Below are 11847 nucleotides of genomic sequence, written 5' to 3' on the forward strand. Positions count from 1 at the left end.
TGTCCCCGCCTGGAGCCCCTGCTCTGAGCTGCCTCTGACCCCTCCTCAGGCCGCCACGCCCCTGACCTCCCCTCCCCCACTGCCGTCCTTTCTCTTTCATGGCGCCCTGTTTCCTTTCTGATTCCCTCACCATGTGTAAATATTCATTTGTTCACACATTTACCCTCTCTCTCTCTCTCTCTCTCTCTCTCTCTGTTTTGCTCACTGCCACATGCCCAGCAACAGCCAAATCCTTGGCTGGGTCCAGGTAAGCACTTGTTGAATGAATGAATGAATGAATGAACTAGTGATTATATGAGCTTCCAGGGTCTTTGTATGATTTTTCTTGTAGGTGCTGCTGTGTTCTGCTTCTTGAAATATCACTTCTTCCTCTAGACCAAAAAGAATCCTGAGACCTACATTTCTTTCAGAGTCCACTGTGGAATCACAGAGGTAAAAAGCATGACAATCATTTGTCGAGCCCCTGCCTCTGGCAGGTAATTAACTGGGGCATCCAGAACAGAGGCCACCGTCTATCGATGCCTAACACTGTCGCAGCACTTCGCACGTGCTTCTGTACAACAGCCACAGAAGGCAGGCCCTATTTTTAGCTCCATTGTGCAGATGGGAAACTGAGGCTTAGAAGGGCTAAGGAACCTGCCTACAGTCGCAAAGCCTTCAGTGTGGCAGGCAGGATCGAATCCAGTGCAGTTTGGCCTCTTTGCTGCACCTAACTGACCCCGGAAAGGTTATTTCTTGAGTCTCTTCTGTGAGACTAGCCCATTTCGGCCATTTGTGATCCCGTGTGTGTTCCTCGTTTTGAGTCCAGATCTGCGGCTTCAGTTCTCGCGTGTCTCCTCCCCCTTGGTCTTCTGGAACGTCAGAAGCTCTGTCAGTTAGAAAGGAGCCCAGATCGGAGACCACTGCCAACCTCTGAGGCTGCTAACCAGAGACGTGACACAGAATAGTAGCTAATATTAATATTTACAAAGTCCATACACCTGCCTGGCAATGTCACTGAAGTCCCACAGCAGGCCCCAAACATGGATGCCACACTTCTCCCTGTTGGACAGACAGGGCAGCCAAGTACGGAGGAATGAAGCCACCTGCCTGGGCAAGTGCCTTTAAAGGTGACATTGAGCATCTTTTCATATGTCTAAAAGCAGGATCTAGAGTATGGTGAGGGGTGATAGACAAAATTCCATGGTGGCTCCTGGCTTTGCCACCTGTCTGGCATAAAGCCCCTTGCCTTGAGTGTGGGTGAGACCTGTGAATATGAGGGAATGTCACTCCAGGGATTAGGTTACTGATTAGTGAACTTTGAGTTAATCAAGAGGGAGATCATCCAGGGTGGGCCTGACCTGGTCTTTAAAGAAGGTGAAGCACGTGAGAGTCTCCTGCCGGCCTCAGGGAAGAAAGGGAACAGACATATTATTCATTGCCTATGGGGAGGGGAGATGAGGACCCCAAACTCCTTGAGTACCTCAGTTTTACAGCTGCAAGGAATGGTGTCTGCTGGCAACCTGCATGAGCTTAGGAGAGGGCCCTGAGCGGCTGTGAGATGTGGCCTTGGTCTACACCTTGATGTTAGCCTGGTGAGACCCTGAGCAGAGAACCCAGCAAAAATGTGACTCCTGACTCACAGAAACTGTGAAATAGTAAATGTGTTCTTTTAAGCCACTAAGCTCGTGGTAATTTCTTATGCAGCAATGGAAAACTCATTCATGAGGCAAGGGAGGTGCCCAAGGCACAAAAATTTAAGAGGTGCTCACTGAGGTGCTGACCCTGCGTGTGCACAACCTGAATGTGAGTACCTTCGGTGTTTTTTCACTCTGGTCCTGTTTCTGTTTAAAAGCCTTTTAAAACAAAAACAAAAATACCGTCTATATTCTTTGCCCAATTTTCTCTTAGGGTGTTGGTCTTTCTCTTAATGATTTTAAGAGGTTTTTTTAGACTGAGGAAATTAGCCTTTTGTTTGCACTGTAGTGTAATATTTTTCTTAGATTCCATTGTCATTAAGCTTTGTTTATAGTCCTTTTGCTGTGCAGAACTTCTAAAAAAATTTTACATTGTTAATATGATCAAGCTTTTCGCATGTTATATTTTAAAAGGCTATCCTCATTTCAGGATTATTTAAACAATTCTCTCATGCTTTTCATATATCTTTGATCCATCTGGAAGTTATTTTGGAATAAGTGATAGGTTTTAAGACAGCAACCCAAATTTCCCAACATCATTTGTTGAATAATCAATCTTTCCCCCAATTTGACAGGCTACCTTTACCATACAGCCAATTTCCATCTGTATACAGGTCTATTTCTGGACTCATGTCTGTTCCAGGAAAGGGTCTATTTATATGCCAGAATCACACCATTTTAATTACTGAGCTCGATATTTTATGTTGGTAACTACTAAGGCTTGGTCCTTCTCACTGCTCATTTTTAGAATCTTCATGATATTATTGTATAGCTTTTTCATATGACACTTAGGATCAGCTTGTTACTTCCTTCCTCTTCCCAAATCATTTTGGGAATTTACTGAAATCAAATTAAATTTTTGTGGACTAATGTAGAGAGAATTTGCATCCTAAAATATAGAGCCATTCTAGCCGAGAACAGGTTACGTCTCCCATTGATTCATGCTCCGCGGAAGACCTTGATGTTTTCTTCAACTGGATCTTCACTTTCATGCTGGGTTATTCCTGGGTATTTTATCTTCTTGCAGCCACTGAAAATTGGATCTTTTCTTCTGGCTGGTAGTTCTTCGTATGAAGGCTGTTATTTCTGTGTATTAATTTTGTTCCTGGCCACCTGCTAACTTCGTCTTGCTTTCAACAGTCGCTCAGTTTATCCTCTCGGGCTTCCCCAGGATGCCGTCGCCTCATCTGGAAGGAATGGCATTGTCTCGTCATGTCCTCTTCTTTCTGATTCTTACTTCATCACATGTGCTGGTGCCTCAGGAGCAGTGGTAAATATTAATGGGATGAGGGACATGACCTGTGTCTTGCAGGCTTGGGACGATTTCTAGTGTTTCACCATTAAATGTCATGCCAGCTTTTGACTGAAGTCGTCGTGATGAAGAACTGTTCATTCTTCCTGCTTTGTGAAGAGTTGTCGTTGCCAGGAATGGATGTATTAATGTCATTTTATCCAACACCGTTCAGGGACCCATGGAGGAGATCATACTTCCCCTCTGATTATTGATGTGGGGACTGTCTGTGACAGGTGTGCTCACGGTGCCTCATCCTAGCTTTCTTGGTCAGCACCTACTTTGCTGTGGTGGATTCATCTTTTAATGGCTGCTGGGCTTTTTGTTGACGTGAAAATGTAGAGCAACCTACAGATGTCTTTTTAGATAAGCTGCAATTCTCAGTCCGGCTCCTCCAAGCCCATCAGCTGGCGTATTCACCTGCTTCCCAAGCTGCTGCCTAGACTTGTGGCCTCTGGCTTGGGGCAGATGAGGTGGTCCATATGTTCCTTCCCTGAAGCCTCCAGGGAAGATGTTCAGAAACACAGGGAGCACAGCAGGGTGAATGCTCAGACCCCTCAGTCCTCCTCCCCCATGCTCTGGCCTCCCCAGAGCCTCACTGAGTTCTTTAACAGCCAGCCAGTGTGGGCCAGCTGCCCTCCATGGAGAGAATGTTGGGGTGTGAGAAGGGGGCTTGGATGTCCTCCTGCCTCCAGCCACGCTACAACTTTCTGACCCCCAGGCAGCAAGCCTGCCCAGCCAACAGCCTCCTTTTCCACCCCAAAAATCGCAGGCCTGTGACTTCTTCCAGGTTGGGAAAGTGTTTCCTGGGGGCATGGGCCACCAGGGACAGCAGGTGGCTCTTCTGGAATCTACGAGACCCAGATTGGACACTGGCTAAGGAAACCCAGTCTTGAACAGGAGCCTGGGAGGTCTGGGTAAAGAACTTGAACCCCCTCAGCCCCTGTGCTGGGCTCCCCCTGGACCTTCCCTCTCCCACACCTGGGCCTGGTACCCCACCTTGGCAGATTGCAGCATCTTGTCCCACCCAAATGTCCTGTTGGGAGGTCACAGAGGCTGGCCTCCCCTGACACCTCCCTGGGCAGGGATGTAGGGTGTGGTGGGCAGGCTTTCGGTGACCAGAGTCCTCATACAAGACCCTACTATGTCCTTCACGCTGTCACTCAGGCATGTGCTTTGTTCATTCTTGCATTCAAAAAACTTCAACTATGTTTCTGTTTGTGTTAAACGAGTGCTGGGTGCTAGGATCAGATTGAGACAGGTCTTTATCTTTGCTGTACAGGAGCTTGTAGTCTCTGATGCCAGAGAACACGTGCCTGCTGCACTGTCTGACTTAGTGGTCATGAGTTAGACTGCCAGGTTCAAATCCAGGTGCCAGCACTTCCTAGCTATGTGACCTTAGGCACAGTACTCAGCCTCTGTGACTCGGTTTCCTCATCTTACTAATGGGGATAATGATGGTGTCTACCTCATGGCTGCTGGGAGGGGCCAAATGGGTTGTGACATGTAAAGCACTGAGAAGGCCCCGGCACAGAGTGAGGGCTGTACAATGGCTCGACTGACAGTAAACAGGAACTGCAGTTCACAGGGTTATGCCAGGGTGGCTCAGAAATCAAAACTACAAGGATTATCATTTTTTCTTGGTAACTTTCATTTTCTCAAAAGGGAAGAAAATGAAATCCTGAGCAAACATGGGAATGAAAGTTAAGCTTGGTCTTGATTGGCTGCTGGTCTGTTGCTGTTTAAACTTAATTTCTCTTCCATAGAAAAAAACCAACCAGACAGCGTGGCAAAATAACCTAACCGGCCAGTGTGCCAGCCACCTCCTTCCTGTTAAACATTCACATGGGAATAGCTTTGGGGAAGCCAGCGCTGCACGTAGCATATGAGCCAATATTTCCCGCAGTTTCCTTTGCAGATAAATGCTGCCTCGAGTCGAAATCTGAACAGAATGGCCTTGAGATAGGATCGGGGGGGTGTTGGCAGGAGCCAGGGGGTTTGGCTGGCTCTGCAGCAGGCACAAAGTGAGATCCAGAGCAGTGACTGCTCTCCAGTCTTGCTAGAGCTGCCCTGACATTGACTCTCCCAGCCAAAGAGAGCTCAGCTGGTGGGTTTCTGTCTCACAGATACATCCATGCTGCGAACACTGGGCTTGCCCGTGGAAGAGAGGGGCCAGGCCATCATAACTCGTACTTCGTGCCAGGCTCTGGTTCTCAGGTCTTTAGGGTGAGGTGGGCCAGGGTGAGGCCAGCAGTTCCTGGGAGGAAACCTCTGACCTGTCCCTCCTGGGGCCAGCGACTACTAAGAACTTTCCATAGCAACCACCCCCGTCTCACATACATCATCATCCCCTGTGGGCCTCAGCACAGCCCCATGGGAGTACCACTGCCCCATTTTCTTGATGAGAAAACTGAGGCATAGCATGATTAATACCATCCTCAGGTCACATAGTTAGGACGCAGTGGAGCCAGGATGCAGCCCTAGATTCATCTGGACTCCAAACCAGAGCTCACAAGCCAAACCATTACCCACAGCATGGCCAATTCATCCCAGCCTGTTTTTAGAATGGTTTAGAATGGTTTTGGCATTTTTAAGTGATTGAAAAAAACTGAAAGAATAATAATATTTTTGGACATCTAAAATTTGTATGAAATTCAAATTTCGGTGTATATAAAGTATTATCGGAGCATAGCCACACCTTGTTTATGTATTGCTGTAATACATACGCTGCGTACTACAGTGGCTTGAGTAGTCATGACAGAGACCATATGGCCTGAGAAGCCTAAAATATTCACTCTCTGGTCCTTTCTAGAGAAGTTTGCTGACCTCTGTACTAAACCACTGTGTGGGCAGCCTCTGGAGCGGCTCTTGCTAAGGAGGGGTGTTTATGAAAGCAGGCAGTCAGATCTCCCTTGCTAAGTTCACGGTCAATGTGGAGAAATATGGGTGGTGTGATACTGGCTTTAGTGGATTTACAATGAACTGGAGGGCTGAGGGGTCTCTGGTGTGTGCTGCAGGGCTCTGTCTTCAGCCCTGTCCTGGCAACATGTGTAGGAGCAGCCTGAATGAGGGCATCTGCGCTGTGCGGGGCCCAGCCAGGTGCTCTGTGCTCCTTCCTCACAGAGCCCTGATTTGAGTCCCCTTCCACGCACACCTGGGTCAGAGGCCCTGGGTTTGGGGGTCAGTGCATCACCATCTTCCACTGGCTGCTATTAGTCCAGGGATGAGTGTGTGTCCTCATCAGGCTGAAGGGAAGGACTTCTAGTCCACGGTTGTTGGGAAAGATTCCTTCTCTGTCTCCAGCCTCCCACCCCCTTCTTCTCTTTCCTACTGGACACAAACAAGGCAGCAGCCACCTGCAGGCTTCCTAAGACAACACCAGGGTGTTGATACCATTGTGAATGTGAAGTGCAGAGTGGAAAGTAACAACATGGCGCTGCTCAGCGCACCCTGCCTGCCCTACCTCAGGCCTTCCCACTGGAGATGATCTCTGTTTTCCTTATGTTTTAAGCCATTTGAGTCAGGTCTTTCTGTTACTTGTGGCTGAAAACTCTCCCACGATATGGTGGCTTCCTGGCCTGGCTGGCAGGGGACCTGAAACTGTCAGGGGCAGGGGAAGCAAATGCCTGGGACAGCAAAGCAATCCGAAAAGGATTCAACAGGCTGCAAGGAGAGATCAGAGGGGAGATGGCATCACGTCAAATGCAGAGTCCTCCACTGAGGGCCTGCGAGTCGGCGCTGTGAATGCAGGGTGATGAAGGCCTGGCTGGATGGCCACATAGGAGACAGAGACTCAGCTGTGTTAGGTTGGGGCACGCGCAACAGGTGCGACAGTGCGATGGGATCGGCAAAGACACTAATCCAGTCTTAGCACCTGGGCTCAGGGAGTGGGGTTTCTGCGCTGCTCTGGCCCGACCCCCAGCTGGAGTGCTGTGTCCAGTGCTAGGTGCTAAGGTGTGGTAAGAATGTTGAGCAGCAAAAGCCTGGACACGTGACAGCGATAAGACGGTGCAGGGTCTCTATGTAGGTTTGGGGTCCCTGAAACGCAGACCCTGAGACAAGGATTTGGGTACAGCCGTTTGTTTGGGAGGTGTCCTAGGAACCTGGTGAGCAGATGGGGAAGTGGGGGAGGGAAGGAAGGAAAGCCAAGGAAGGGTTTTGTCATGAGCAGGCTGCCTCTGTGGGCAAGTGGGCTCCACTCAGATGAGGGCCCTCGGGAGACTGTGTAGAACACTCCTGCAGGACGTCATTCCCCTGGGGCAAGGGCCTAGGATATCTGATATTTGTGCACTAACACTATAAGTCATTGTTTGAAGTTTGCTCCTGGGGGCATCAATTTTCTGGCACTTTCAGCCTATTGCATGGTGGGCCGAGCCTGTCCAGGGGCCAGAGAGCACCAACAGATGTGGGGACTGTATAGTGGGGACCGTATGGTGGGGACCCTGTGCAGGTGAGCCCAGGTTCACGGTATCAGAACCTAAGCATGTTAAACTGGAAGAGAACAAATTCAGGGGGTGCACCACGTGGAGAGAATTTGATTCCAAGCAATAGACTAACTCTGGTTGACTTAAGCAAGAAATAATTTATTTTTGGTAAAACATTAAGGACTTCAGAGAATGGGGGGAAAAAGCCCCAGGAAGCCTGGGGAGTCAAGGGCAGGATGGAGGCAGATTTGCTGAAGGCCGGAAGCTTCCAGGAGGGCACATCTCAGACCCTCAGACTCCTGCTGCTCCCAGCTGCCCTTCACCTTCTCCCAGGCGAAGCAAGTCTTCCTGCACCTGGACGTCTGGAGATCTCACCTTATACCCTAAGCACTCATCAAGGTGTTGCATCTAGCAGCCTTCCTTGCTAAGAGGGAAAAAGAGGGAGTCTTCCCAGCTCGCCCTTCCTGTTCCTGGTGGCCACTCCCTGCTGCTCACCACCCTCCTTCCTTTCTCCCCAACTTCCTCGCACCTCCCAGGCCTTTGCCACGCTACCTCCTTTTCCTGTTTGTCTCCCTAGAGCAAACCCACCCGGCTCCATCCCCAGAGGACTGTGCCACTCCTGCGTTTAGTCCTGTCCATTCTCAGCCTCTGTGCCTGATGCTCACAGCAGATGATATCCCCTGGGGGTCAGGGCTAGGGGCAGACCCTGATTCTTCTTAATTTCTGACTTGCAGGCTGTGCCGCCTTCCTTCTAAGAAGGCGGCGGGCAGGGGATTCCAGGAGTGCTCAGGTCCACTCTGAAGTGCTGCGTGTGCTGTCTATGTGTCTGTGCAGGGGACGGTGGTGAAGCTTCTCAGAACTGATCCCCACGCACTGAGGATGCCTCCTCCCTCCCCGCTGGCTCGGGCTACTGCAGGGTGAAAGATCTGTCTGCTCGGAGCTGTCAAGAATGTCATGAAAGGACTCGCACCTCGGAAAAAGGGAGGACTCCCTGATGCAGTATTCGCTGCTGAAGGAAGAAAAGTGGAGCCCGGCACAGGGCTCCCTAGGTAGAGGGACAGATGGGCAGCACTCTGTGGCCTGTCAGCACCAGGCCAGCGATCAGGAGCAGCAGTGCAGGTCAGGCAGTGGCACCGGGTGGGCATCCACACTGGCCCGAGGCCTGTGCAGACAGCTCCTGGTGTGCAGAGCTGGCCAGAGGGGCAGAGCAGAGGCCCCATTGCTGGCTGGAGGCCGGCAGCAGAGCTGACCAGCGCAGAGAGCCTCCTGGGTCACACAGGGAGCAGCAGGTCGGGTGGCCTAAATGTTGGGCGTGGTGGGGGCAGGTGCCAGGCCACACCCCCTCAAAGGCTGGCTGTCTCCACAGGTCCACGATCGCCTGGATCGCTACTGCTGTGGCTTCGAGCCTGAGCCCTCAGACCCCTGTGTGGAAGAGAGGCTTCGAGAGAAATGCCGGAACCCGGCCGAACTGCGGCTGGTCCACATCCTGGTATATCTCTTCCCCGCCATCCCCCTGTCACCTCAGACTTGGGTTTTCCTGTCTCCTTCAGAAGATGCTGTGAACAAGTTTCAGAGATTGTCTGATGCTGGGGTTCCCCAATCCCATTCTCGTTAGCAGCAGAACCCTTTGCTTGAATAATATGTCCAAGAAGCCACAACATATAAAACTGACAAATGGACCTTTGAGAACGTGGTTAGGTGGAGTGTGGGGTGGGGGCTAGAACCCCGTTTTCACTGTCCCCACTTCCCCCTAGAGACCCAGGGGAACCCCTAGGGCTCCTGGCAGCAGAGTTTGAGAACTGTGTGTCTGGTCAGTGTCCCCATTGTGCCAGTAAATGAGGAATCGTGGCATGCCTGGGAGGGAAGGGAATTTCCAAGGCCACATGGCTGGTTGGTGGCAGCATCCGGGCATGAACCCGAGACCCTGCCGGCTCACGGGCTGGTGCTGGTCAGAGAAACACTGTGCTGCCGCCTGTTAAAACTAGAGCCCAGGGTGGGGAGCAATGCGCCGAGGCCAGCAGAAGGGCTGGCAGGGCAGAGTGGCCACTTCTTTTGCACAAGCAGCGAGGTGCTCCCTGTGGGGAAGGGCTTCGCCATCTCCTCCCGCGGTGAGCCCTGTGTGCTCCCAGCCTCACCTTGGCAGTTGCTCTTGGAGAGCAGCTGTCAGCGTGGGGCCCAGGGCTGAGCTTGCAGCAGGCCACGCCACCCAGAGGCCGGGGCTGCCTAGTGGCAGGTCCTGGTAATTCTCATCCCTTGTCACCAGAGCTATGTCTCCTTTTCCCTGGTCACAGGCAAGTATTCCAGGAGAGGTAAAGCTTTCACATCCACCCTTGCCCCTGGTGGGCAGGCGTTTCACAGATGCATAGGACAGCAGTTTTCAGAAGGCAGGGTTGTCAGGGTTGGAGAAAAGGACATTCCTGACGTGTGGAGGGGGTGAGGAGGGAGAAGAGGCAGAGACAGTGGAAGCCGGCGTCTTGGAGACAGAAGTTCACGGTCTCAGCCTAGGTCACTGGTGGGGGCTGTGGGGAATTCCCACGGACTGTCGCAGAATCCGTGGCAATGGAGTGTGTATGGGGAGGGGGCCGGAAGCGACAGCCTCCTGTTCCCGACCACACTGTGTTCTTTAAGGAAATGAAGACCTCTCTGTGGCTGATTTTAGGTTTGAAAAGGTTTGCCGGTGGAGACAGAGTGTGGTCAGGGCTCACCGAGCATAAAGGACAGTATTGTGTGTTCTGGGTGATGCTGGGAGGTGCCCAGGTGTGCAGGCACAGGGGGCACAAAGGGGTGGCGTGTGTGTGCACGTGCGTGAGGTGACAGCCCTGAGGAGCAGGCCGCCTCGCACCTGCCCATTCCTTCTGCCCTCCTCGCCCCTTCAGCCCCCAGAGCAGGAATCGGGCCCTCTGCCCTGCAGTTCAGCAGGCGGTGCTGTGGCGCAGCCCTGTGGGTCCAGGTGTGAACTAGCGCAGCTACTCAGCTGTGTGATCTTGTGCAAATCGTTTGACTTCTTTGTGCGTCTGTCGCTGCGAAATGGGGCTAATGCTAGTGCCCACCTCCTAAGGCTGGTGGGAGGATTAATTGAGATGATGCCTGGACGCACTTTACACAGGGCCCAGCCTGGGTAAGCATTCAGCTGTGGGGACCATTTGTGGGGTGGATGGTGGGACCGACAGCTCAGGACCCCCAGCCCCTTCACCCTGACAGGCCGTAGGCACCTGCTGCACCCTCACCCACCTCTGTCTCTGCCCATCTTCCCCCAAGGTCCGGAGCAGCGACCCGTCTCATCTGGTCTTCATCGATAATGCCGGCAACCTTCAGCACCCCGAGGACAGGCTGAACTTTCGGCTGCTGGAGGGCATCGATGGGTAAGGGTCAGAAAGGTTGGGTGGAGGTTCAGGGGCTTGATGGCCCTGCTGCAGACGTGGGACCTTGAAACATGGCTCCTAAGAAGCTCACCGTCCATCGGACAAAAGCTGTTGGATCTGAGCTAAAGGTTGGCAGGGGAGGCTGGAAAGTGAGAGGGGATACAGTTGGCAGCGCCGCCCCCGCCCCGCAGCATCCAGAGGGTTTCACGCACCTGCAGAGCACCAGCCGCACTGCTGGGGGTGGGAAGTGTAGCCCTTCTTTCCTCTGGGTGGGAGAGCTCGCCGGGGAGCGTGCATCTCCCTGCTTCTTCTGGGCAGGCAGCTCAGCCTTCCTAGGGCTCCTTCTGGCCCTGCATTTGCCCAGTGGAGGCCAGGAGCAGGACTGATCTGCCCGGCGTCTCTATGGGATCGGACCCATCTGAAAGCTCTACCCTGCGTTCACAGCACAGCCAGCCGAAAGGTCCTCGGGGAATGAGCTAGCAGGTGCGGGCCTAGGGAGAGGCAGGCCAGCTTTGCCAGGGTTCCTCGGCTGTGCAAGCTCTGGCCACCTGGTTGGCCTTTCACTGAAACTGTGAGATCCCTGACAGCACTTTTCCTTCCTGTCACGGGGACTTTGCTCCAGGTTTCCCGAGTCTGCCGTGAAGGTTCTTGCTTCAGGGTGTCTACGGAATATGCTACTCAAGTCGCTGCAGATGGACCCGGTGTTCTGGGAAAGCCAAGGCGGGGAGCAGGGGCTGAAGCGGGTCCTCCAGACCCTGGAGCGGCGAGGACAGGTGCTGCTGGGACACATCCGGAAGCACAACCTCACACTCTTCAGGGACGAGGACCCATGAGCCCACCACTGCCCAGGCAGGGCTCTCACCTCACAGTACAACCCTGGGTCGATGAGCCTCCATCCTGATGACCGCGTCTTCCTGGGGTCACCCATCTTGTGCACAAATGGGAAAAGCCAGAAACCAGAGGGGCACATAGATGTTTCACCTGCTTGGCATGGTGGAGGTGGCCGTGGGTTTTTAATCTCAATGCGTTCCTTTCTGCCTTCTTAGCTCTGGCTGTTCACTCCCCTGCACCAATAAAGACATTAAAACATATTC

At 52.6% G+C, this 11847-nt stretch overlaps 1 protein-coding gene across 1 annotated transcript in view; it reads left to right on the plus strand.

The window, feature by feature from the left end:
- FAM198A (family with sequence similarity 198, member A) overlaps positions 1-11586 on the plus strand; it is an 18301-nt gene extending 6715 nt beyond the window's left edge. The window contains exons 2-4 of the mRNA XM_012649671.1: positions 8758-8880; positions 10650-10753; positions 11376-11586. Of these exons, the coding sequence (XP_012505125.1) occupies positions 8758-8880; positions 10650-10753; positions 11376-11586 (438 nt within the window). The remainder of the gene's footprint in view (positions 1-8757; positions 8881-10649; positions 10754-11375) is intronic.
- The last annotated feature ends 261 nt before the right edge of the window (positions 11587-11847 follow it).

Source organism: Propithecus coquereli, unplaced genomic scaffold (assembly GCF_000956105.1).
Source record: "Propithecus coquereli isolate 6110/MARCELLA unplaced genomic scaffold, Pcoq_1.0 Scaffold1, whole genome shotgun sequence".
Taxonomy (NCBI): Eukaryota; Metazoa; Chordata; class Mammalia; order Primates; family Indriidae; genus Propithecus; species Propithecus coquereli.